General features: G+C 46.9%; 3 protein-coding genes across 9 annotated transcripts; 1 reads left to right on the top strand and 2 right to left on the bottom strand.

Moving 5' to 3' along the window:
• The first annotated feature begins 211 nt into the window (after positions 1 to 211).
• LOC115556311 (uncharacterized) lies at positions 212 to 7,894 on the top strand. Of its 2 annotated transcripts, XR_003978964.1 has the most exons (3): positions 212 to 455; positions 602 to 7,710; positions 7,857 to 7,894. XR_003978964.1 is itself a non-coding variant. In XM_030373499.1 (2 exons), the coding sequence occupies exon 2, from the start codon at positions 1,390 to 1,392 to the stop codon at positions 7,327 to 7,329; it is 5,940 nt and encodes a 1,979-aa protein (XP_030229359.1). In that variant the 5' UTR covers positions 212 to 455; positions 602 to 1,389; the 3' UTR covers positions 7,330 to 7,877. The 2 variants fall into 2 exon arrangements, 1 of the variants encoding a protein (XP_030229359.1); XM_030373499.1 differs by having other exon boundaries at positions 602 to 7,877.
• On the bottom strand, positions 7,759 to 17,832 carry LOC115555074 (unconventional myosin-Vb). The gene is made up of 19 exons (XM_030371742.1): positions 17,645 to 17,832; positions 16,854 to 16,964; positions 16,182 to 16,350; positions 14,893 to 15,037; positions 14,316 to 14,472; positions 13,664 to 13,807; positions 13,173 to 13,254; positions 12,517 to 12,624; positions 11,931 to 12,043; positions 11,546 to 11,814; positions 11,350 to 11,431; positions 10,774 to 10,914; positions 10,407 to 10,538; positions 10,037 to 10,120; positions 9,725 to 9,871; positions 9,113 to 9,210; positions 8,672 to 8,758; positions 7,965 to 8,095; positions 7,759 to 7,796 (listed from the first exon to the last, which is right to left on the bottom strand). The coding sequence occupies exons 1-19, from the start codon at positions 17,669 to 17,671 to the stop codon at positions 7,759 to 7,761; spliced, it is 2,265 nt and encodes a 754-aa protein (XP_030227602.1). The 5' UTR covers positions 17,672 to 17,832.
• Positions 17,833 to 18,385: 553 nt separating this feature from the next.
• mbd3b (methyl-CpG binding domain protein 3b) lies at positions 18,386 to 26,097 on the bottom strand. Of its 6 annotated transcripts, none has more exons than XM_030373501.1 (8): positions 25,977 to 26,062; positions 24,574 to 24,642; positions 23,832 to 23,991; positions 23,188 to 23,325; positions 22,908 to 22,998; positions 20,749 to 20,926; positions 20,044 to 20,196; positions 18,386 to 19,706 (listed from the first exon to the last, which is right to left on the bottom strand). In XM_030373501.1, the coding sequence occupies exons 1-7, from the start codon at positions 25,988 to 25,990 to the stop codon at positions 20,049 to 20,051; spliced, it is 798 nt and encodes a 265-aa protein (XP_030229361.1). In that variant the 5' UTR covers positions 25,991 to 26,062; the 3' UTR covers positions 18,386 to 19,706; positions 20,044 to 20,048. The 6 variants fall into 6 exon arrangements, with proteins under 6 accessions (XP_030229361.1, XP_030229362.1, XP_030229363.1 ...); XM_030373502.1 differs by having other exon boundaries at positions 24,574 to 24,639; positions 25,977 to 26,039; XM_030373503.1 differs by lacking the exon at positions 24,574 to 24,642 and having other exon boundaries at positions 25,977 to 26,097.
• Positions 26,098 to 26,395: the final 298 nt, after the last annotated feature.

Consider the following 26,395-nt stretch of genomic DNA (forward strand, 5'->3'; position numbering starts at 1 on the left):
TAAGCAATAAATATTGAGTCTTACCTTACCTTACCTTACCTTACTGTTTGTGACCATTGGTCAGTTTTTTTTTAAGCTAACTAGCTCTATATCCTGCCAATTTTAACATGGATTTAAAAGCTGCATCACTATTTTTAACTGACGGGACTTTCTACACCGTCCGGTTGTGTGATTACTACCTCGCTTTGAATGACTGTTGATGCATGTAAATAATTCTTATGAAGGTCTGTTAAAATAACCACTTTCTCCATGCTTTTATTTTGATACTGTATTTTGCCGTCATGGGTCTTTTATTTTGACGCAGGAAGTTTGAATCTACAGTAGGTAACTTGACTTGAAGGAGATCGCGCGAAAAGGTTATTACGTGTAATTACGGAAGGAATTCAGGCTACAAACGGTTGCTCTGCATAACAATTTGTAGTAATTAATAAGTGCCTAGCTGGAATGGGAACAAGGTATTGTGTGTTTAATTTGTTTAAGACTTTATATTACTTAAAATGTGTTTAAATGTGTTGTTGCTGTACAGCCGCGCTAATGTTATCTTCATGGCGATAGTTGTATATGTGTAAGAGCTAATTAATGTTATTTATCTGTCCTGTAGCTCTTACGGTGTTTATGAAGAAAGATGCGAAGAAAGGAATATTTATGCTCAAAACAAGGCTGACGGCTGAACGTAAATAAAGGCTTCTGAAACATCTGTAAGCTTCACCATTGTCCGGCTGGGGTTCGCTATAGTAAGAGCTTGACCCACATCGATTCGACGACTTTTTGCCGCCATGACGGGTCACGACGGAGGGTCTTCACTGCATGCCTGCTGCTGTTGCTGCTACATCGCCCCATGCTGTTCACATGGAGTCATCGAGCAGCACATGTTCCTGCATGTCAACGCATGATCCACTACGGCAATCCGGGCAGCGGTCTCGTGGATTCGGTGCATTGGTCAAGTACAGTCGCATTCATTGACGCAGAACTGAGCATTACCCAATATCATATGGTCTACGGTACTTCCAATGAGGTGAGCTACACATTAACAGCTTCTTGAACTGAACCAGAGAACATTTAATGCTCACCTGCTCATCTGCAACGAAGGAACTGTTGATACGTTTATACAGACGGACACATTCATGTGGACTCTTTATAATTAAGGACATTTAAAAAAAAAAAAAAAAAAAGGGGGAAATTGAACTGCATTTCATGCTATCTGAAAATTTTGCTTATAATGTTATTTACCTGAACATTTACAGTTATTTGAGTGTCTGCACATTGATGTAACTGCTAGTTATTTTTGTACTGGGGTTCTGATATTCTATGTTTAAACTGCTTAAGAGTTCGATCTTATCTGCTTCAGGGTTTTCATCTGGCTTAATAATTCTGAGTTAGGAGTTGATAATGTCAAAGTCAGGTTATGATAGTGACACAGAGGAGCAAATGGCTGGTTCTCAGCATGAAGTTCAGGATTTGCAGAGGGAGCTCCACTCAGTGGCAGACTCATCATGCCTGAAGGAAACGACTGAAGTGGTGGAAGAAGGTCAGAGTCATCTCCAAGGTAAACTGGATGACCCACCTGGAGGTCCCAGACGTTCCGAACGTGCACGGAACCCTACCGAGAAGATGCGTGCACTACAAGCGGAGGAGGCCAAGAAAATGGAGAAAGGGCTGCTCTCCATGTACGAGCAATGGAAACTCAAAATACGAAAAGCAAGAGATCAACTGAAGTCCTACATGCCAGATGATGAGCTCTGGCCTCTCGTGGAAGAACTTAGGAAAAGTAAGGAAGACATAATGAACATATATTCTGAAATGCGAGATCTTGCCACACCTTCCACTGATATCAGACGACGAGTCGATACTTGTGAATCAGTCACCACAGAAATCATTATCATTGCCCACAACAGAGCAATAGATGATGAAGTTGAGTTTAACGAGAAGCAGGAAAGACATCGCCTTCATGAACTCCTCCACCGTGACTATGCAAAGTCTGTCTATGGATCCGCCGCGTCCTTGACAAGTCATAGCAAGTCTGACCATCACTCCATGACTTCCTCTATGGCGGCCAAGCGTGCGGATGCAGCAGCAGAACTAGCAGTGAAGGAAACCAATTATGAGATGATGATAGCCGAAGAGAGACAAAGGGAAGTGATTCGAGAGTTAGAGGAACAACAGAGGATAGCTCTAGAGGCACAAAGGTATGAGTTGGAGCGACTGCAGGCAGAGAAGGAAGTGCGAGCAGCTAAGGCCAAGCTGAATGTGTACAATAAGGAGACAGAACATAAAGCTGCTGACTGCATCAACATTGAAAAGGATAAGGAAGCAACGAACGTGCCTGTAACTGCCGTCTCGCCATCCCATGTTGCAACACCCTCTCATAAAGACATTTCCTCACTGGCTCAGGTCTTTCAAGACAGCATAGCCTTGAATAGGCTCCCTGTTCCAGAGCCATTCGTCTTCAATGGTGATCCAATACGATTCACTGAATGGAAAGCATCGTTTTCTTCGCTCATTGACCAAAGAGCTATCACTCCAGCTGAAAAACTCTATTATTTGAAGAAGTATGTTGCCGGCCCAGCACGCCAGGTGCTAGATGGCACCTTTTTCCGAAACGATGATGAAGCCTACCAGGATGCCTGGAACAAGCTCACTCGTCGCTTCGGCCAGCCCTTTGCCATTCAGAGAGCATTCAGAGAGAAGCTTACCAATTGGCCTAGGATACAACCTAAAGATGCCGAGGGACTCAGAAACTTCTCTGATTTTCTAAATGCCTGTCAAGATGCCATGCCTCATGTCAAGGGTCTCGACATATTAAACGACTGCGAGGAAAACCAGAAGCTTGTCTATAAACTACCAGACTGGGCAGCTTCACGCTGGAACCGACAAGCCACACGAAGCCTGAACGATAGGCAAGAATTCCCAAGTTTCAAGGACTTTGCAATATTTGTGTCAACTGAAGCTGAGATTGCCTGCAATCCAATTACGTCGCTTTATGCTCTTCGCTCATCAGACTCTAACGCTGAAAAGAGAAATCTCAGAGACACAAAGACAAACCAGGCCAGTGTTTACACCACTCAAGCAGCTACGGACATCTTCAACAAAGGGTCAGAACAGAGAAAAACATGTATTCTCTGTCAAGATAATAGACACCAGCTTCATGCGTGTCCCAAGTTTACAGAAATGTTGTTGGTAGAGCGACGGAACTATGTAAAGGAGAAGAAACTCTGCTACGGATGCCTAAAATTCGGCCACAGCGCAAAAAGCTGTCGTCATCGCCACTGTTGCGACAACTGTAAAGGAAAACATCCGACGGCCCTCCACGATTACAACTATGGGAAGGAGAAGTCTTCATCAGAAGCAGCGACAAATCAAAGAGCTGCTGCAACGTCGCTCAGTGTTGCAGGCGAAGGCTCATCCTACACATCGATGGTGATGCCAGTGTGGGTGTCATCCAAAAACAACCCAACTGCTGAGAGACTTGTCTACGCTCTACTTGACACTCAAAGCGATACAACATTCATCGACCAAGAAGTGAGTGACAGTCTAAATGCTGACAAGTATCCAGTGAAGTTGAAGCTGACGACCATGAGTGGAATGAACACGGTTCTCTCAAGTGAGAGTGTTTTCGGCCTCTGTGTAAGGGGATACAGCTCTGCAATTCAGTTTGATCTCCCAGTTGCCTACTCAAAGGACTGCATACCTGTAAACCGTGCTCATATTCCCACTTGTGAGACGGCTAAGCAATGGAGTCACCTCAGAGAAATAGCAGAAGAAATCCAACCTCTGAAGGACTGTGAAATAGGGCTCCTGATAGGCTATAACTGCTCTAGAGCCATGGCACCAAGGCAGGTTATTCTAGGAGGAGATGAGGAACCTTATGCTGTACGGACAGACTTAGGATGGAGTATTGTGGGGCGCTCATCGCAAAGCTATGATCCGCCGAGCTCAAGTCGCCTGTGCCACAAAATCTCCATTAAAGTACTGCCTCCGGTAACTCCGGCCGACGCTATTCGCATTCTGGAATCTGACTTCAAGGATGATAGTGAAGACAGCAAAACAGTGTCACAAGATGACATCACCTTCCTCAACAAGCTAAATGAGGGCATACAGAAAAACAAACATGGCCATTACCAAATGCCTCTACCCTTCAAAAAAAGACCCAGTATGCCTGACAACAAAAACTCAGTCATGATACGCCTCAACCACCTCAAAAGAAAACTGCAGCGGGATGAAAAGTATAAGGAGCAGTATGTCAAGTTCATGGAGGAGATCATCGAAAGGGGAGATGCAGAGCAGATCGAAGACGGTGGGAGTGAAGTTGAGAGATGGTACATTCCCCATCATGGTGTTCGGCACGCAAAGAAGCCAGATAAGCTTCGTGTAGTGTTCGATTGCTCTGCCAGACACAAAGGAACCAGCTTGAACGACCATCTCCTCTCAGGGCCTGACTTGCTGAACAACTTGAGCGGTGTTCTTATCCGCTTCCGACGTTACCCTGTTGCTTTGATGTGTGACATTGAAAAAATGTTCCATCAATTCCATGTGGATGAGGCTGATCGCAACTACCTGCGCTTTCTTTGGTGGAAGCAAGGAGACTTGAACTCACCGCCCAGTGAGTTCCGTATGAAGGTGCATCTGTTCGGTGCAGCCTCCTCCCCTGGATGTGCAAACTTCGGGATGAAGCATCTAGCTAAGGAGAATGGCGACCTCTACCCTAAAGGCTCACAGTTTATCATGAGGGATTTCTATGTTGATGATGGCCTCACCAGTGCTGGCAGCACCGAAGAAGCTGTTCAGCTTGCCAGAGAAGCTCGTGAACTCTGTGCCATGGGTGGACTCCGATTACACAAATTTGTGTCAAATGAGAGAAATGTCCTAGAAAGTATACCGCCCTCTGAAAGAGCAATCAATGTGACGAATATGGACCTCACGTTCGATGAACTGCCGCTTGAGAGAGCCCTGGGGATTCAATGGGATGTGGAGTCCGACCATTTTCGTCTCAGTGTCAGCCTCAAGGATCAGCCGGCAACACGTCGCGGCATTCTTTCTACAGTTGCCTCCTTGTATGATCCTCTCGGGTTCGTGGCGCCAGTTCTGCTCAAAGCGAAGATCATTCTTCAGGAGATGTGTAGGCGAGGCACAGGCTGGGACGATCCTCTCCCTGACGAGCTCCGTCCAAAATGGGAAAAATGGAGAGATGATCTAGCTCAGTTGGATAATGTCACTATACCCCGCACTTACTCACCAGCTGGATTTGGGAAGGTTTTGAAGACACAGCTGCATCATTTCTCAGATGCTAGCTTGAAGGGTTATGGTCAGTGTTCATACTTGAGACTACAAAATGAGGAGGGAGACGTTCACTGTGCCTTAGTTGTAGGAAAATCACGCGTCTCGCCATCAAAAGTTACAACTGTTCCAAGATTGGAACTGACGGCTGCAGTTGTCTCTGTGAAGATGAGCAACATGCTCAAGGAGGAATTTGGATCAGCTGACACTGAGGAGGTCTTCTGGACCGATTCTAAGGTGGTCTTGGGATACATAAAAAACGAAGCACGACGATTCCACACCTTTGTGGCTAACCGTGTTCAGAAGATTCACCTCAGCTCAGACCCTCAACAATGGAGATATGTTCCAACCAATGAGAATCCTGCTGACCATGCTTCCAGGAGCTTGACTCCCAGCGAGCTTTTGTCATCCACCTGGTTCACTGGACCCAAGTTCTTGTGGCACAAGGAAATGAAGCCGCCGGCAGATGAAATTCCAGAGTTAATAATTGGAGACCCAGAGGTCAGAAGTGCTTTGGTACTTAACACAAGAACTACAGAGCAAGCGAGCCTTGTTGATCGTTTATCTAAGTTCTCATCTTGGTCACTGGCTATTCGAGCTGTTGCACGCCTTTTAAGGCGCATCAGAAAGAACAGATCAAACAACCTCACCACTGTAACAGAACGAGAAGATGCAGAACATTGCATAATCAAAGACCTGCAGAAAAACGTGTACCAAGAAGAGTTGAAACTGCTGAGCAAAGGGGTCCCCCTACCCTCTCACAATTCACTACACTCTCTTGATGCCTTCCTCGATAAAGATGGTGTCTTCAGGGTGGGAGGAAGGCTGTGCAACTCTTCTCTTCCCAACTCCATCAAGCACCCTGCAATCATTCCCAAAGATCATCACATTACAAAAATGATCATTGCTCATCACCATGAAAGAATCGAACATCAAGGTAAAGGCCTCACCCTCAATGAGATCAGGTCCCACGGCTACTGGATTCCAGGAATCAACAGGGCAGTAGCATCGCACATTCGTCAATGCGTCACCTGTAGACGGCACCGGAAACCAACGGAAGAGCAAAGGATGGCTGATCTACCCCCCGAACGCGTGGAACCATCACCCCCCTTCACCTTCTGTGGAATGGACTGCTTTGGTCCATTCCTCACGAAGCAAGGAAGAAAGGAGAACAAGAGGTATGGTCTACTTTTCACTTGCTTTAGCTCCCGTGCCATTCATATTGAGATGCTTGATGGCATGTCCACAGACGCCCTCATCAATGGCCTCCGATGCTTCATTGCTATGCGTGGTGCTGTTCGTCAGATCAAGTCCGATCAAGGTAGCAACTTCGTTGGAGCCAAAAACGAACTTAAGGAAGCTCTAAAGGAAGTTGATGCAGACCGGCTGGCTGTATTCCTTGCTGAAAAACAATGTGACTTTTGCATGAATGCACCTTATTCAAGCCATGTCGGAGGTGTTTGGGAGAGACAGATTAGGACGGTGAGAAGCGTTCTAAGGTCCACGCTTGCTCTTTCCTCTGGAAGGCTAAATGATGCTTCACTGCGGGCTTTTCTCTATGAAGCTATGGCAATCGTCAACAGTCGACCACTGACTGTTGACAACCTCAGTGATCCTCATAGTCTTGAGCCACTCACACCTAATCATCTTCTGACTATGAAAACTGTCAGGGCCTTACCACCTCCAGGCGAGTTCGTCAGAGAGGACATGTATGGCAAGAAAAGGTGGCGACATGTTCAATACCTGGCAGAACAGTTTTGGAGTCGATGGCGAAAGGAATACCTGGCCAACATCTCTCTCAGACAACGTTGGCATGCACCGAAGAGAAATCTTCAAGTTGGAGATATCGTAATGATGAAAGGAGAGGATGCACACAGGAACGAGTGGAGATTAGGTAGAGTTTTAGAAACTACTATTGACAAAGACGGACTAGTAAGGAGAGTTAAGATCTGCCTCGGTGACAGGAATCTTGGCAAGAAAGGAGAGCGTCTCCATAAGATGTCTGAAGTCGAGCGCCCTGTCCAAAGGCTAGTCCTGCTATTGGAGACTAATTAAACTTGTTCTCTCTTTACATAATTTGTTTTTTTTGCACTTTCATGAGGAAGGTCATTTTTTTTGTTAGAAAATCATTCGTGTTTAATGTTAACTGTATACTGTTCCATTAGGGACTCATGATTGGTGGGAGTGTAAATAATTCTTATGAAGGTCTGTTAAAATAACCACTTTCTCCATGCTTTTATTTTGATACTGTATTTTGCCGTCATGGGTCTTTTATTTTGACGCAGGAAGTTTGAATCTACAGTAGGTAACTTGACTTGAAGGAGATCGCGCGAAAAGGTTATTACGTGTAATTACGGAAGGAATTCAGGCTACAAACGGTTGCTCTGCATAACAATTTGTAGTAATTAATAAGTGCCTAGCTGGAATGGGAACAAGGTATTGTGTGTTTAATTTGTTTAAGACTTTATATTACTTAAAATGTGTTTAAATGTGTTGTTGCTGTACAGCCGCGCTAATGTTATCTTCATGGCGATAGTTGTATATGTGTAAGAGCTAATTAATGTTATTTATCTGTCCTGTAGCTCTTACGGTGTTTATGAAGAAAGATGCGAAGAAAGGAATATTTATGCTCAAAACAAGGCTGACGGCTGAACGTAAATAAAGGCTTCTGAAACATCTGTAAGCTTCACCATTGTCCGGCTGGGGTTCGCTACACAGGGCGCGCCGGCACGCCGCCTGGACCGGCTCCTGGTCCCGGGGGGGGGCGGCCCCCCGCAGCAGCAGCACGCGGTAGCGCTGGAAGAAGTCCCCGTACGTCCACCTGGAGCAGCGGGAGGTCAGACGGGAACATTGACCGAGGGAGACGGCCGTGAAGACGCTTCAGTCTCCTTTAGGGACTGTAGCGTCTGAGAGGTGCTGTCACTTAAGGCCTAAGCCCATTTCTACCCCTTACCCCTTCCCCTTACCCCTCCCCCAAGGGGGAGGGGTAAGGGGAAGGGGTAAGGGGTAGAAATGGGATTGGACCTTAGAGGTCTTAACACAACCTGAGTAGGTGGTTGAGTTTGAGTACAATCCCGGACTCAGACAAGGATCGGCACAAATATGCATCTACTAAGATTCCTAAAGAAATTAAATGAAAGGTTTGCATTCACATTCAGGGCATTTAACAGACGCTTTTATCCAAAGCGACCCGACAATAAGTACGTTTGTCAGAAGAGAGAGAAACAACAATATATATCGCTGTCAGTACTGTAAGGATGTTTATAGAACCAAGTGCCAAACACTAACAGTTGTTGGGTTAACCCCTTCCCCCGTCTCCCACCCAAGGAGAGCGCTCTAAAGCTCTGAGGTACAGCCCAGGGTGGGGGCCGGCCGAGGCTGCCCAGGTGTGTGCTACCTGGAGGGGAAACCGGCCGCGCTGATGCGGACCGTCTCCAGAACCCCGCACGCCCGGAGCTGCTGCACCGTCCGCCTGGGGTCAAACCTAACGACACACACACACAGGCACGCCACACACAGGCATGCATGCACACACACACAAACACATACACACAGGCATACACACACACAGGCACCGGTACGCACACACATACACACAAACACACGCATACACACACACACAAACACACACATACACACACACACGTACACACACACACAGGCACACAAACACACACACACACAGGTACAGGCACGCATGCAAACACACACACACACACACCCGAACATACACACATACACACACACATGCAACATTGAGCAAAGAGGGGAGGGAGCTATTCCGCTCGTGGCTTATTGTTCAGATCCAATGACAGGAGCCGGGGGGTGGAGGTCGTACAGGAAGGGCTCCTTCAGGTCGTTGGGCTTGATGCAGCGGACGTAGTGAGGGGTGGTGCTGTTCAGCGTGCCCATGAGCTGCTGCAGCGACTGGCGGAACTACAGGGCCCCACAACACAAAGAACACACACACACACACACACACACACACACACACACACACACACACACACACACACACACACACACACACACACACACACACACACACACACACACACACACACACACAGATACAGGGTTAAAGGGGAGGCCAGCGGTTAGGGCATTGGACTCCAGACATATGGTTCTGGGTTTCGAACCCCGACGTCCGCCGTCTACCTTGAGCAAGGCCCCGCCCCCCTCTACACGCTTATTGACGTAAAAAAGGATTTGCTTTAAGGTTTCAAAATTGAAACTTGCTCTGGTTTATTATTCAATTTTTAATTTTCTGTGTGCCCCCCTGCAGTACTCGAAGGTACCCCTAGGGGCACACGTACCCCCATTTGGGAACCACTGCTTTAAAAAACACAAACCCTACTATTGACAAAGTCACGGCTGAGCCGGTGACGGATGGGGGGCGGGGGGGGGGCGCGTTTTACTCCGAGGCTGATGGAGATGAAGATATCTTTACCTGAAATCCCACGGTCAGTTTGTGCTCCTTGTGGCTCCTCCTCCCCGATCGAAGGCTCCCATTGGTCGGAGAGGAGGAAGTCCCGCCTGCTACGGCCTCACAGTCCCCCGGGGCGGGGTGCTGGAAGAGCTCGGCCACCAGCTCTGACTGGCAGGAGAACAGCACAACAGAACCCCCCCCCCAACTGTTACCCCCCAGGGGCTGAAATAACAGCCGTTGTAGCGGCAGGGAGACCCGAACACACATGAATGCAAAATGTCACGCACACACAAATACATATACAGACCAGGGATTAGACATGAGAGAGAGTACCTGACTCGCTCTGAGGATATTGATAGGCTCCTCAAACACGGTGTCTCTGTTCTTCTCCAGGAAGCCACCGCACTCATATTGAACCTGACATTTGAATACACATAAATGTATAGAACGATAAAAACTCATCCATTACTTACCGTAGACGATTTGAGCCACATGTGATTATTTTTTACTTTTTCTGATTTTCATCTCAGAATTTTGACTTTAAAATAAGAACTCTGAAATCAAGTCAGAATTCTGAATTTAAAAAAAAAGAGCACATTTTGCCTGATTTTCTTCTGTAATTTCTCCATTAGATCGAGAGCACAAAAAAAGGGGATGAAGGGATTTCAGCCACCGTTGATCTCGGTCTGTGGACGGGACTTACTTCATCGGCGAAGTGCAGGAGGATGAAGGCGCTGTTGGACAGCCGAGGCTTACTGAAGTGCGGGTGAGGGTTGGAGCAGTAGTGCTGGTCGTACAGCTTCATCGCCCAGTTCTCATCGGAGCCCTTTGGCATCTAGATGGAAGACACAGGATTCAGGCATCCATGTCAACCAAAGAGGGTGGTCTACAGTCAACCTCAAGCTTCAGGGAACCTGTGTGTGTGTGTGTGTGTGTGTGTGTGTGTGTGTGTGTGTGTGTGTGTGTGTGTGTGTGTGTGTGTGTGTGTGTGTGTGTGTGTGTGTGTGTGTGTGTGTGTGTGTGTGTTTAGTGTGTGTGTGTGTGTGTGTGTCCTAGTAAGGAGTGCTGACCCTGCCCTCCTCATCCAACAGGTCCAGTAGTCCCAGGCGTCCCTCGATCAGGTCGATGCAGGGCTGGTTGTCGCTGAACTCTATCCTGCTCCAGGCCAGCTCCTCCCGGACGTACTCCTCCTGCTCCAGCTGGAACACATGCTGCACGCCACAAAGGACCGGACGACAGAGGTGATGGGGACCAGTTAGTTACACATCCATACTTCCATGATGAGTCTATTTTAGATTGGAATTTAAACTTCCAAACGTTAATTCAATTGTCGTTGCATAGCCATTAATCAGTCTCAAAGGGCTTAGGAGGCCAACTATTGATGCCACCCCCCCCCCCCCCCCCCCCCCCCCCCCCCCCCCTTTGGCCCAGAGGGCACGAACAAACTCCCTTAATCAACATGGAAGAAATATTGAGGAGTAACGCAGAGTGGGGGATCCCTCCTTCCAGGGATGACCAGGAGTGCAGTGGGTGCCATAATTGACCTAAATACATGCAGACATACATGCAGGCACCCCTACCAGTGAGGAAACCCCGATGACCCGGCCTCTCAACACACAAGCACATCCCGAGCAGTCCCGACCTACCCGGTTGAACTGCTGCTGCAGCTTCTCGTTGGCGTAGTTTATACAGAACTGCTCAAAGCTGTTTCGGTCAAAGGTCTCAAACCTGCCAGGGGAGACGTTGTCGTCACCAAAAAAGTATGAATCAGGCTGTGATCTCACCCCCCCACCAGCATGACCCCCAGCGGTGTGAAGCCAGCCACCGGACCCCCCCGCTCACCCGTAGATATCCAGCACCCCGATGAAGGACTTGGGCCGGCTGCGGGGGGCGTGCAGGGCGGCGTTGAGCCGGTGCACCGTCCAGGTGAAGAGCTGGCCGTAGATGTGCTTGGCCAGGGCGTCCCGGGCCTCCAGGGCTCGCTGACCGGCCATGGGCTTCACCAGCATCTCTCCCCCAACGGCCAGCCGGCGGTGGCACAGCCAGTGGGCCATCTGGGGCCCGTCCACTCCTAACAGCATGGAGAAGACGGCCAGGGATCTGTCTGCTGGCTGGGATGCGGGGGGACGGACGGACGGACAGAGAGAGGGAGTGAGAGGGAGGACTGAGCTGACAGGTGGTCAGGGAGCGGTTGGCTTCCAGGAGAGCAAAAGACCGGAGTCCTCACGTCGATGTAACTGCGATCGCCCCCTCTGCCGCTGGCCTGGATGTCGACGTTCCCCAAGTGCAGCACAGCTGACAGGATGGTGAAGAGCTCCATCTGCTGGTGGGGCCGCACCCCTGCAGGTTCAACACAGGGGGCGTTGTATTCTCATGGTCAACTCAGGTTCCATGTTTTTTCGTGTTTTTTCTTTGGCGAATTAATTTTATCAGTTAATTGCTGCATAGTAGAACCAGCTTTTTAGTCTTTTGGGGTATTTCTGTGTGTGTGGTGAGAGTGAGTGAGTGACTGACTGACTGACTGACTGATTGAGTGAGTGACTTAGTGAGTGACTGAGTTTGAGTGAGAGTGCGTATGTGAGTGTGAGTGTCAGTGTGAGTCCGAGTGTGTGTGTGTGTGTGTGTGTGTGTGTGTGTGTGTGTGTGTGTGTGTGTGTGTGTGTGTGTCTGTGTGTGTCTGTGTGTGTGTGTGTGTGTGTGTGTGTGTGTGTGTGCGTGCGTGCGTGCGTGCGTGCGTGTTTGTGTGCGTGCGTGCGTGCGTGTTTGTGTGCGTGCGTGCGTGCGTGTTTGTGTGTGTTTGTGGAGCACCACACCAAGGACGGTGAAGGCCTTGCGGGTGCGCTCCAGGTCTGCCTTGTCATCGTTCCCCGGTATCTCCATGTCTCCTCCCGGGTTGGTGTAGTGGAAATGCTGTGCAGAGTCTGCAGAAGGGTCACAAACATACAACACATTCACAATCATAAATATACCCAGTCTTCCTGCTGTGAGAAATGACACTCAATGACGTGCGCTTGGAGTGAAAAGTCACTGAGACCACATTGTTGGACCAAATATCAAATTATCAGCTACAAGTGACACGAATCCTTTCCGAGCAGTGTGTGGATTATGGAATTGTTTCACGTCAAACAGTGAGCCAAGAGATCAATGTGCGGTGTCACATCTGATCCACATCTGGTCTTTGGCCAGAAGACCGCGATATGAACAGCCCGGCGATGAAGATGGGATCAGGGTTAGATTATAAATTATTAATTTATTTTAAACATTTATTTTTGAATGTTTTATCGTTTTTATTGAAGGGTGAGTACGACAGGAAGGTATGGGACATCGAGGGGAAGACATGCAGAAAAGGACCACGCGGGCAGGAATCGAACCCCGGTCGCTACAGTTAAGGAGTGGGCCTTAATGGTGCGCAGTCCACCCTGTGAATCACCGGAGCGCCCCAAGGCCCTGGTTCTAAGAGGGATCTCACCGAGTCTAAGAGCTCTCATCTCGGGCAGCGCCCGGGAGGCACACAGCTGGTAGAAGACGTGGTAGTTCCTCTCCGACGGAGCCTGCGGAGAACAACACAGCCTGATTGGGCTCTGGGGCGGCAGTTAGCTCAGGAGGTCGAGCGGGTTGGCTGGTGACCGCAAGGTCGCCGGTTCGACCCCCGGCTCCTCCTAGCTAGAGTGTCGAGGTGTCCCTGAGCGAGACGCCTCACCCTGACTGCTCCCGACGAGCTGGCTGTCGCCGTGCGTGGCTGACGCCGCTGTCGGCGTGTGAATGTGTGCGTGATTAAGTGAACGTTGGGCAATATTGTGAAGCACTTTGAGTGGCCACTGGTTATAACCATATATAAACGCAGTCCATTTATTGTAGTTGTGTTGTACACTGAAGGAAGTGAAGGTTAAAGACGTGCTGACCTCCACCTTATGGTGTCTGGTGAGTGCTGTTCTATGAACCGTTCGGCCGGAGGCTCACCTGGAACACCACCCTGGACTTCTCCAACAGGTAGGTCCGCATGTTGGCCCCCAACATCTCCCCCGTCACCCCGAAGCCGATCTCGATGTATTTTCCGAAGCGGCTGCTGTTGTCGTTGCGAGTGGTTTTCGCGTTTCCAATCGACTGGCGGGGGAACAAGCAGAACCTCAGTAACGCTCTGAGGATCAGTGAACAATTGAACCATGACCGAATGAGCTGGACTAATCAATCTGTCCATCCGTCCATCCATTGAGGCATCGATCGATCCATTCATTGTTTAATAATTTTTTTGGTGATTTTGCTGATGCTTTTCCAAAGCGCCTTACATCCATTCATTCACACACCGACGGCGGAGTCAACCCCAAAGGGCGACAGCCAGCTCATCGGGAGCAGTCGGGATGAGGTGCCTTGCTCAGGGACACCTCGACACTCAGCTAGGAGGAGCCGGGGATCGAACTAGCAACCTTCCGGTTACCGGTCATCCCGCTCCACCTCCTGAGTTACTGCCACTACTCCTGCCCCATTCATGCATGTTTGGTTATTGTGTTTGGTCATCCGTTCATTCGTCCACATCTTCATTCATTCAGCCATCATTCGTTCATTCATTCTGGTCCCGTGAGCCTCGGTGCGATCAGCCCGCCCCCTGCCCCACCTCCATGATGGGGTTGGAGGCCAGCACCCTCTCCTCGACGCTGGTCTGCTCCGAGGCCCCCCCCACCACGGCCAGGTAGCGCATGGTGTACTTGGCGGAGACGGTTTTCCCCGACCCCGACTCCCCGCTGATGATGATGGACTGGTTCTCCTCCTCCCTGGAGGAAGAGGAAGGACACACACGACGGCACAGGCTCAGAGGCGGGCCGGTGGCGTGCCTCTGCGTGTGACGCCTCGACACAAGATGGCTTCGTGTTTGTTTGGAGCTTTAACCCATCTACTCCCAAACCAAGGGAAGGCAAGATTATTTATGTCCACATATAAAAACATTAAAAGGACAATCTTTAAAGATCATGAAAATCGGAATTGTAAAACGCAGAAAAAGAAAGAAGATATATTTAAGATGGTAGAATAATATAATAATGCATAATAATGCAAAACAGAAATGTTTCGATATTTAGAGATTTAAAATAACACACTTTGAGGCAGGCCTCCCAAGTCCTTAAAGTCCAAACCACAGATTGGTTAACAGGAGTCCGACTGGGTTGACCCTTATAGTGCGACCCCCGACCTCTGACCTGGTCATCGTGCGGTAGGCCTCCTCGGCCACGGAGAAGATGTGGGGCTCCATGTCGGTCATGTCCTGGCCGCTGTACGCGTCGATCACCTCCTTGCCGTACACAGGCAGCTGGTCGTAGGGGTTGATGGCGACCAGCACGATCCCTGAGCAGTGACGGCATCAACGGGAGAATTCAGGCAAAAATGTTTAGAACTCAAGATCCATTCCCTTAGAAACATGTGGAAACATGCACAGTATTGTGTGCAAGTATTTCTTCCTTTTCCTGAAACTACACCAAAAACTGTTATACCGGTTGGTGCACGTACATATTCAAACATTCTCTCAGCTGCGTGTTGTGAGGGTGAATTTACATTCGGTGCATTTAGCAGATTACTTTATCCAAAGCGACTTACAAGAAGTACATTTGTCAGAAGAAGGAGAAACAATATATCGCTGTCGGTACAGTAAGGATGTTCATGGAACCAAGTGCCAAGCACAAACAATCGCTAGGTTAACCCATTCCCCGTATTCAACAAATATAGCTAGGATAAGATATTACACAATGCTATTTTTAAGTGCATGGACGTACAGCATACAATAAATGCTTACATTAAGCTCCAGAATTTGAAGTTTATCAGTTCATCAATCGTAGTTGATGGGTAAAATGCCCACACAGTGTTCCCAACCCTATAAAGTCTGAACGATGGCCGGAGGACTGTGTGTCCCGTCCTTTACGATCAAGTTATGGACGTCTCTCTTTAGTGAACCTTAAACCAAACATATATGGGACTATAAAGGAGACATTAAAAGCTCATTAAAAGCAGTAGCACGCACGCACGCACGCGCGCACGCACACGCGCACGCGCGCACACACACACACACACACACACACACACACACACACACACACACACACACACACACACACACACACACACACACACACACACACACACACACACACACACACACACAAGCTGCCTGCTAGGATTTGCCTAAAATCCTAGCAAGTATAAAATTCAAATTTTTCAACTCCCTCCTCCCTCCTTGTTATCATCTCCATCATCATCATCATCATCATCATCATCATCATCATCATCATCATCATCATCAAAGCATCTTAATTTAAAGTTCTTAATATCTCTGTGTGTAGTTATCTTTGATAACAGTCTTGCTTTACTTCTTTGTTCACATTTTGCCCATACGGTGTTGCTTCATGTCTTTTAACCCCCCACCTCACCCAAGTCACCTCCTTGAATGCACAGATACACTCTTCAGAATGAAAGCCCCCTGCCTCGGCCCCCTCACCGCAGTAGGTGTAGATGCTGCTGTAGTCCAGGAAGCGGACCCGGAGGTTGTGCAGCACGGCGGGCTCGTGGAGGAAGCTGAGGGCGGTGAGGTCGTTGGCCCCCTCCAGGATGGCGGGGTTCCCCAGGAGAGGGAGCTCGCTGGGGGCCGCGGCCGGCAGGCGGGCCTCCTGGGGACAGAGGGGTGCTCTGAGGGCCTCGGGGATGGAGATGTTCAGGGGGGTTTTCTCTACTTTATCCACGCAACAAGTTTAGTCGAGTCGAGAGAGAAAAACTCTGGACTCTCGAAAAGAGAATTGTGTAAGAAGGGTGTAAACACAGCATGAATAAAAGGGAAGAATATTAAAATGGCCGACGTCTAAGAGTGGTTGAAGTATAACTCTAACAACCAGTCTGATACCCTTTAACCCCATGGGCTATATCTTGAAACCAGAGAATCCTTGTTGTATTGTGTGTGTGTGTGTGTGTGTGTGTGTGTGTGTGTGTGTGTGTGTGTGTGTGTGTGTGTGTGTGTGTGTGTGTGTGTGTGTGTGTGTGTGTGTGTGTGTGTGTGGTTTCGAGCGTTTTCTGTTGAAGCGTGTGCGTGTTCGAGCATGAGCTTGAGCGTGCGTTTGAACGTGTGTGCACGTCGTGTGTGCGTGTGTTTGAGGGTGTGTGCGTGTGTGTGTCTTACCCTGCCATCATTCAACAGCAGCAGCAGGTGTTGGTCCTCGGCTCTGTAGGTCTCCAGGATCTGGGCTGAGACCCAGACAGCGTCCGGGTCGGGGATCCACACCGTCGCGCCCTAAGAGCAGAGCGCACACACACACACACACACACACACACACACACACACACACACACACACACACACACACACACCCAGATACATTTAAAACCCCTTTGATTTACTGAAACCAGAGCACATCAGGTTTAGCTGTAGATGGAGGAAACCATGTTCCATAACACATAACTGTCGTTTTCTCTCAGACACTCTCTGGATGAATGTTCTAAAATACCACCGACCTCACCAAGGCCACGTTTGTCCCTCCTCAGCACATAAGACCTTTACAGTGGGTTAAAAATTAACACCGGTCATCTGTCTGTGCTTTCGGATGTGCTTGAGTAATTATTACTTTCTCCTTCTACCCATTCATTCAAATTGAAGGGATAGTATTTTTACAAAATACACATCACAATAGGCTACCCTTATTTAGCTTTTGTAGGATTCTGCCAGTAGGAGTTTGAAACCATATCAAATTATGCAAAAATGTAAATGTATTACAAAAAGAGAAAAATCATAAAACGTTTATAACCATAACCCTGTAGCATTGTCATTCTTCAACTAGACCATGTGGAACACTGTTATATTTCAATAAATGATTACTTTTCGGCACATTGAAGCACACATAAATACTTGCAAATCCATCATTAGTGCGCAACGCGTCACACAGTAATTGGTTTTGACAGTGAATGCCGGCTTACCTTGGTATATAACTCGACCGTGGCCATCTCAAAGAGCTTTGTTGAGGTTCAGGAGACATGAACAGCAGCTTACCATCAATGAGGTCAACGGGATCGCAACGGTTCCTAAATGGATATTACCGCTGGTTTCCTCCCTGCTCTGACATCTGCAGAAGAGACAGCTGATGTCTCACTGTGAGTGCTGGTGGACTTTGTCCGGGCCAGAGAGCCAGCGGAGCTGAGGACTACCAGGTTAACTGTTAACCCACGTAAGGATGCGGCACCATCATGGGTGGGGTTAAGAAACTGCTTAGAGGAGCTGGAACTTTATGCAAGCATCAGCTGAAACAGCTTGCACTGAGGTAGCTCATAATATATATATAGAGCTGTCAGTTTTTTTGTATCGTCCTGTTTTGATCAGTGTATATGCCAATGTTGTTATCAATAAAAAATAATTCGCACAAGGCAAGCCGATGCACTTCACCATGTTGATAAGATAATTAAAATGAGAAGAATTATGGGACAAAAAATCAAGGGATATTTAGCATAGAAAAATAATTTGCGATTAATCGCGATTAATTAGAGTTAACTATGACATTAATGCGATTAAATATTTTAATCGCTTGACAGCTCATACATATATATATATATATATATATATATATATATATATATATATATATATATATATATATATATATATATATATATATATATATATATATATATATATATCAGACCAATGAAAACATTACAAAAGACTCCCGTTGAAAAAACTCATTTTAATAAGCAACACAATCAAATCGATTTCATAAATCAGATTGTTGATAATAAAAAAAAAGGGCCATTCATAATTTTTTGGACAAATCATTCATCATAAAACTTTTTGTACCATTTGAAATGTTCAAGCTGAATATACACCGATAGTCATTTCCAAAAACAGAGGAGGGACCATTAAGTTTGCATTGTCAATTATGTTTGTAAGATAAATACGAGACCTTCCGTGTGTGTGTGAGCCAGAAATGACCGTAAGTGGAAAGTGGGTGAAGAAACTAACTTTTAAGGGAAAAGCCATGTTCTCAACACACACACACACTCAAGAAGCTGCCTGATGTCAAAACAGATCAATCTAACAGCAGAACCACAGAAAGAGCTTTCAAGTCAATTCTTCGACATCCTTCTCTCGATTGAATTGATGGTGATGACATGATCTTTAATGGATAAATAGCAATATAAATGACAATGGCTATAAAATAAAATATACACATTTGACCGTCCTCAAAACTACTTGGCTCCTCTTTGGTCAACACTGATAGAAGGAATCCGATAAATCATAATATGTACTTGAAAAAAATACTAACACACAATCTCACACACACAATCACACACACACGCACACACACAACACAGACAAACCCTAAAATATATTTCTGAAATATAACACCATTAAGTTCTGCCATTTTACAAAATCATTTTAGGCCCAGAATCTTTTTGACGACACTTACATTGCTCCAATTGTAGTCACTCTAAATAGTTCCGCTGTAACAAGATGTGCTGCACTTTTACGGGAGTGCAATGTTAAACGCAACAGAGATGTTTCAAACATTCATTTCCAATTTGCAAAAAAAGGCATCTTGAAATTTCCAATGTGTATTTTTGTTTTTTTAAATGTACAATAAAGACCGGGGCTAGACATGATTGTCGCAAAAAACATAACCCATACAATGCCTTTCGGTAAAAAATACATTATCGTCAATGAACACGGAATTTGTTGAGCTGTACACTATTCTTTTGAGATCTCGGAAAGTCAGTGGGTGAAATCATAATTATTATTTAAAAAGGATTAAAAGTCCTCTGAACACCTCAATCCATCGTGTCATGGGTCTGGACCGGACCGGTGGAGTGGAGGGCTCTTGGCAGTGGCCCCTTCACCAAACTATTGGGGGGTGAGGCTCTGGGTGGCACCGGTGACAAAAGGGTCAGGTGAGTGGAGAGAGGGGGACAGTTCTGGGGGGGGGGTTCTGTTACTTTGGCCGTGCGTGGGCAGGATATGGATCAACCCTAAACCAGTCTTCACAAAACCCTGCAAGAGAAGAAGAGCGAACAAGAAGAGCCAAGTCAGCCTCGTTTTTATTGCACAGCTCAGATAAGCGGAGATGGGAGCGGTTCCATGCAGGCTAATGGTAACACAAATCTACGAACCGTAACATTAAAGCAATGTTTATTTTAATAAAAATGGGGTAATACGTCAGGTCTTTAAACAAGTGTTTATTTCGATAGCATGTATTTCAGTCGGGGTTTGGAGGGCCCCTCTCTACAGCTCAGGGCCCCTCTCTACAGCTCAGGGGCCCTCTCTACAGCTCAGGGGCCCTCTCTACAGCTCAGGGGCCCGCTCTGCTCTGTAGTCCTGGCCGCCTTACCTCGGCTATACGGCCTCCGTCTCCTCCCCGGCACTGCCCTCCTCCTTGGGGGACTCCCCGTCGCTGCCCGCCTCCTCGACGTGGGCCAGCATGTCGGCCATGAGCGCCTCCTCCAGCCGCTTCCTTACGCTGTACACCAGCTCCTCCTGTTTCCTGCGCACACACACACACGGGGAACCGGGCGCCGTTAACGGCGGGCGCTCTCAACCGCGGCGGACCACGACCGGCTCAAAAGGAGCAGGGCCTTCTGGAAAAACGTTTTATTTTTGTTCCGTTTCATAAGGGAACTCTGTGTCTGTAGTCACGGTTCATCGATAGTGGAATCCCATCCCATCTCGGATGTGTTCTACAAATACGAAAAAATGCTGAACTGCATTGTATTTTCTCTTTGTGTACAAGAATCGAACCGTCGCCTCCCCCCCTAGACCCCTTCCGACTCGCGCCCCACATCCGGCCAGGCTGTCTAGTGGCATCACACGCCCGTGTTCAGAGTGGACACTACGCTGTTGTTTAGGGGTTATAACCGAGGTCCCAGGTCACTGTGGACCCCAGGGCCAAGCCCCCCTGTTGTCACGATGTTCCACTACTCTCGTGGTTATCCGACAGCATCAGTAGTGGGTGGGCTACATGGAGCCGGGGGTCCCGCCCTCCCAGCCTCAGTAAAAGCCCCCCCCCCCCCCCCCCCCCCCCCCCCCCCGGACCCACCTGATGTCCTCGTCCGTGACGATGAAGGCCTTGCAGAGGGGCTGGGAGGTGTTGAGCCACACCCCGGGGTTCTTCTCCACGGCCGCAGACAGCTGGCCCGTGATGGGTGCCGCGCTGGTGTGCAGCGCGCTGGCGATGGCGGACAGGAGGGTCTTGTCGGTGCAGCCGGGACCCACCCCTGGGGGACGGGCAGAGGGGGGAGATCGTTTGGGCAAAACGGAGAGAACGATGCTGCACTGCTAGATTATCGGGTAGCATTGTAATCATTCAAAGACAACCCAAGATAATAAGGGTCAGTGAACCCTGACCCTTGACCTCTGAAAGGGCTTTTTTAGCCCCGAATGCAGACTTCTTGTAGCTTCTTGTAGCTTTAAGGCCTTCATAGTCACACGATCTGTAAATACCTTTAAAAGAAACCTTAAAACATACCCATTTAGTTCAGCATTCTCTTAATCCATTTTATTCAATAAACGCTGATATAAAAAGTCTGATTTGATTTGTATCCAACAGAAAATTTCCCCCTTTTAACAACTGTATACATCGGCATAAAAACAAACAAAATGTTGTTTGTGCGACGTAAACGGAACGTGTTCAACCAGGGAAAATACAATCAGCCCCTGTAAACAGAACAATAAGCATGATGACGGTGGGCTATAGGGCTTTGACTCCGAACTTCGTTATTCGAATATAATTCGAAAATCAAAAAATAAATCGAAATTCGAACGAATACAGGGATTAAAGTGAAAAAAAATCTTCTGACTGAAATTTTATTCGCGCTACAGCCAAGTCACGTGCAGTGTGTGAAACATGTTCCAGGTTAGGTAACTTGACACCTGCTTAAGAAATACAAATGTATAAGACGTCAGCACCAAATGCAGCCATCACGTTTAAATGCTCGACCAATACTGTTTTACAGGAGGAGGATTTTAAACAGCTGTTCTTTTGCATCTATTGCAATTTTTTTGTTGTCTTTTCAATTAGACTAAGATTTTTTTTTTGAAAAGCTTGTCTCATATTTTACTCTCTAAAAAAGGCTCGCCATCGTTCCCCGTTTCCGTCAGCCATGCCCATCTCCATTTATTTTTTTGTGTTTTATCAATATCCGATACATCAGAGCCGTCAATCATTATAAGGGAGTTCATACTAGCTTAACTTTCGCTCTGACACTCAACACTAACACAACAAAGAGACGTAAGATGTGGCGCGAAAATGGTGTGTATATATATACACATTTGTATATAATATATTTAATATATATTTAATATATAATCGGGATGTACATTAAAATGCTTGTGTTTTCAGTCAATTTTAACGGTAGACCTTTTAAATACTCACTATATAATTTGACAATTTTACCGGCGTTGACGTATGACGACATAATACACGCGTGTATTATGTCCATGTTCGAAACTGCATACTACCGTACTGCCGACTACATACTGCGCGGTATGTACTGTATACTGCATACTGAAGGTGGGATTCAGTATGCAGTATACAGCAGACCGACTGCACCGCAGTATACAGTATGCAAGTTTCCCAGAATGCATTCCGCGGCAGCGGTAGCGGTAAAGCTGCTAAAAGCTGTTTTAATTCTCGCTTCAGTGCTGTTAATACATCACTTTCTTAAGTTTTAATATTTTTTTATGAGAGAAAGTACCTATTTAGATCCTTAATATGCGATTAGTTTATCCAAATGACGCCTGTTTGTAAATTTGTCCCGACGTTATCGGAGATGTGAAGTGGCCTCTGTGAACTCCAAATGACGGAAATCCGTCGTAGCGACGGAGAACTTTAATCCATGCGAATATTAGGCAGCCCATAATATTCGAACCCGTTATGGGCAGGCCAAGAGGGAGAGACATCGGAGAACCCGACGCAGTCTATTCATAATATTGTAATGACCACGGAAGAGGCAGTGAATGAAGTATTGATTAGACAGCGATTTATTAGAAACCTAATAGACCGTTGGAACACGCAAGAACGGTAACCATGGCAACGCAGGTAAACAAACCTCGCGAAGCCCAATCCAGTTCATACTGAAGGCATTTAATGGTCTAAATATTATTCATAAATATTCAAATATATTTGATTATTAATATTAATAAACAAACAAACTTCGAATATGATTTTTGGGCAAAGTCAAAGCCCTAGTGGGCTACCTTGTAGGCCCTTAGGCAGCTCCATGGTCTTAACCAGCTCCTCCGCTACGTCGTATGCATTCAGCCCGCTCAGCTTCTTCTCCCAGAACAGCTGTGGGAAAAAACACAAACAAACAAACAGGTGTTCCCCTGTTAGCTCTGGCCCGTTAACCCTTCAGCTAGCCAACGTTTTCCTTTGGCTTCAGTGGTGTGTGGGGGCGCGGCAGTGTGTGCGACCAATTAACCAATTAAGGTGGCAGGGTGTTCCACTGTTGGGGGGGGGCTCACAGTGGCTGCTTACCTGTCTGGGCTGGTCAACAGCCTTCTGCGGGTCTGTTTTGACTTTGTTGCTAGGGTGATTGGTAACCTTGGTAACCGGCTGCTTAAAGATGGACGCCGTCTGTCGGACTGGGAGCGACGTGTTCAAGTCAGGCTTGCCCTTCAAAATAGAGAACAGACATGAAGTGACAAGAGAGTTTAGGAGAGGAGAAAGGGAATACAAAACACAAAAAAAGCATAGGGTAAGGAAGTCCATTGAGAGACGTTCTGAAGTGCTGGATTATTCTTGAAAGTCTCAGCTTGAGTACATGGAGCTGTAAAGTCTGCAAACCCTAAAAGGTGCTGCTTTAAGAGTAGCTGGTAACTGAATCTGGCTGTACTCAAGTGTTCCCCGATGAAACGACCCAAATCCACAAAGCTGTTCCCCGTAGAATCTGTACTCCGATTGGCCAATGAGACTTGGAACAACTGAAGCCTGAGCCAGTGTCCCTAGGTTCAATGCCTTTGTACGTTCTTTGTCTCGCCATCGCCGGACACAGACGTTGCTCAGAAAGAATATGAGCATGTCTAGTATAAAGGCTGATTTGTGATTGACAGGGGTGCTTTGTGATTGACAGGGGGTGCTGTGGGATTGACAGGGGTGCTTTGTGTTCAGAAGCCCCTCACCTTATTCTGGCTGTTGTTGTCATAGCGTAGTCTCTGGCGGTTCTTGTTGAGCTTGCTCATTAGCATCTTCCCTGTGCGGAAGTCAAACGAGCTGAGGTCCATCTGGTTACCAAGGTAACGGGCCAGTTGAGGTTTACTCCGGAACTTCTTCCCGGAGGGACTAGTGAGCGGGAAGAGAGGGGACAGTGATTCAATCAGTTGCATAGGCTGTTAAAATATACAGAACAAACAACTCAACACAACGACACAGAGAACACACACACAATAACATACAGAACACTGATCATACAACAAAGAGTTATATAAAGAGAATGATTTAACGAAGACCACAACATGCAACAAGTGAACATTCATGTCAGCAATCAATGGCATCGTAGTCACGTTGACGGGTACGTGTCAGCGGCGAATGAATACAGTCTCAGATGAAAATCACTATAACCCATGGTCAGTCCCACTATGTGTTTGAGCAGATTTAACATATTCACAAAGTTATGGAAAAACAACTAACGTGCACCAGTCGTACACTAACCCATTAGTAACAGTACTTAAAGAGACTTGCATGGTATTACGGATGCTCAGGGGGAACATGTTTCCGTCTGGAAACATGGTACCGCCACTCGTTTGAGGAATGATCTCTAGGATGATTACAGAGTCACAGCTGAGTGGATACGTGCTGGAGGTGCATGCACATGTCACTTACATCACACCACAGTGACACCAGTATGATTGTACAGTAGCCTACCACAAACTATACAACCGACCCGCCTCCCCCCTCTCTCGCCTCTGTTCATCATCTTGCTCTTCTCCTCTGCTAAATAAAAACAAATCTGCCGTTGAGGATTCACTTTAATGGTAGAGGTAATATAAGCACAGAGGACAAGGGCGTACTTTTGAGCCGGCCAGGGCCTCCCCAGCCGAGGGCTAGGGCTAGGCTACAGGCCGGGTCGGAGGGCTGCTGTCCCGGCCACGGTGGAGCGGGTGTGCTTGGCCTAGATGCCTGCTGCAAAATAAAAACCGCCTCCAACTTCATACCGTTCACTTCACTCTCGTGTTTTTGAACTCTGCGCTCATGTATGAGTTGTGTGCACCTGTAATATATACACCACCCTAGTTAATTTTATACCTAAAATAATAGACATCGCTTTTTCCAGCTGACAAACCCGACTTTCTGGTCACTTCTTCCATTTTCCAGCCCTTGGGGAGAGCAGAGCAATCCCACCTTTTCTTCTCCATTTCCCACGCGAGTAGCCTAAAAAAATCCACTTATGTTCTAGCGGTTAAGCAACTCGTATTTTAAGAAATATGTATCTACGAAGTAATATTTCACTTCGCATGCCTTTGTCTAAACAATTACGACAGGCGCTTTCGGCAGCGGCTTCTCTACGACAATCCCGCATCTCTTTGTCGTAACGCAGATCGCTCCGCGGCGGACCTAAGCCACATCACTACCTGCCAGGCTCTCAGGGGCAACGAGCCGCCATCCGCCAGAAAAAACATAGGGCACTATTAGTTTTACATTAGCCGACGCAAATTACGGTTTATTGTATATATCGCAGATCCGATGAGAAAAGGGTGCATGGTTTTAAAAAATCCCGGATAAAATATGATAGATGCATGAGCAAAACGATATTCAGTTACTGCAAAGTTTGGTGCTTGTGAAATTGGAGAAATGCTTCATCACAATGTACCCTTGTCATTCCGACTCCGACCCGGCTTTTATGAATGAACAAAGTAGGCCTTGTCGAGAAAATACAGACGATCTCTCAATGTATGCTATATATAAACAATATGTTTTGATTGATAGCAGCTTGCACGCAATTAAAAAACGGCGTGTCGGTATTACATTTAAAACAAATGGAAGAAAACAGCCGACAAAGCATGAATAACCGACGTTCCTATTTAATCTTGTCTTTGGCGATAGCCAAAACCCATTATGCCCATATACCGTTAACTGAATATACAATATAGTTAACGATCACCGCACAGCATTGCCATTTGCAAATCCGAATGCAAGCGCCTGTGTCCAATCGATGATAAACATATTTCCAAATGCAGCATAAAGACGACCGATTCCGCATCAAACGCACATCGTATCAAAACATGCACCTACATATGATATTCTCTGTTAGATCTATGTCTACTTACTCGTTTTTATCCATCTTGAAGACACTATCTCGTTTTCTCCCTTTCGCTGTGTTAAATCCCTTCTGCCCTCTCCTCTTTCAGTCCCCTCCCCCTTCGATGTGAAAAATGAAAGAAATTATACACGCCAAATTCGCAGTCTGGCAGATAATATTGGATATCTCTGCATTAACCTCGCCCCCAGTGCATTATTCCAACTTGATGACTGTTAATTCGAATAGGATTATTTTCTGCAACTTAAAGTAGTCATAAAATCCAGCTGTTAAATAAAATGACACAGCAAAAATAACATTTTAGTCTATGAAAGTCTGATTTCTTGTAATAGTATGTACACATTTGTGGACATTTAAAAAGAGAGCAAGCATGTTCACACCAAGTATTTTATTGCATAAGTTATATAATGGGAAATGCATCCCAAAAGC

The sequence above is a fragment of the Gadus morhua genome, chromosome 12 (assembly GCF_902167405.1).
Source record: "Gadus morhua chromosome 12, gadMor3.0, whole genome shotgun sequence".
Classification (NCBI taxonomy): domain Eukaryota; kingdom Metazoa; phylum Chordata; class Actinopteri; order Gadiformes; family Gadidae; genus Gadus; species Gadus morhua.

What these genes read in the sequence shown, in the direction of transcription:
- LOC115556311 (XM_030373499.1), top strand. Translation starts at nt 1,390, where the DNA reads ATGTCAAAGTCAGGTTATGATAGTGACACAGAGGAGCAAATGGCTGGT.
- LOC115555074 (XM_030371742.1), bottom strand. Translation starts at nt 17,671, where the DNA reads ATGGCCACGGTCGAGTTATATACCAAG. An exon ending in CAGCATCTACACCTACTGCG is followed by an intron (nt 15,038 to 16,181) that starts GTGAGGGGGCCG and finishes GTCACTGCTCAG; the next exon opens with GGATCGTGCTGGTCGCCATC. An exon ending in AGTCCAGGGTGGTGTTCCAG is followed by an intron (nt 13,255 to 13,663) that starts GTGAGCCTCCGG and finishes TGTTCTCCGCAG; the next exon opens with GCTCCGTCGGAGAGGAACTA.
- mbd3b (XM_030373500.1), bottom strand. Translation starts at nt 25,064, where the DNA reads ATGGAGAAGAAAAGGTGGGATTGCTCTGCTCTCCCCAAGGGCTGGAAA. An exon ending in CTGTTGACCAGCCCAGACAG is followed by an intron (nt 22,999 to 23,187) that starts GTAAGCAGCCAC and finishes TTTTTCCCACAG; the next exon opens with CTGTTCTGGGAGAAGAAGCT. An exon ending in GCTGCCTAAGGGCCTACAAG is followed by an intron (nt 20,927 to 22,907) that starts GTAGCCCACTAG and finishes CCCGTCCCCCAG; the next exon opens with GGGTGGGTCCCGGCTGCACC.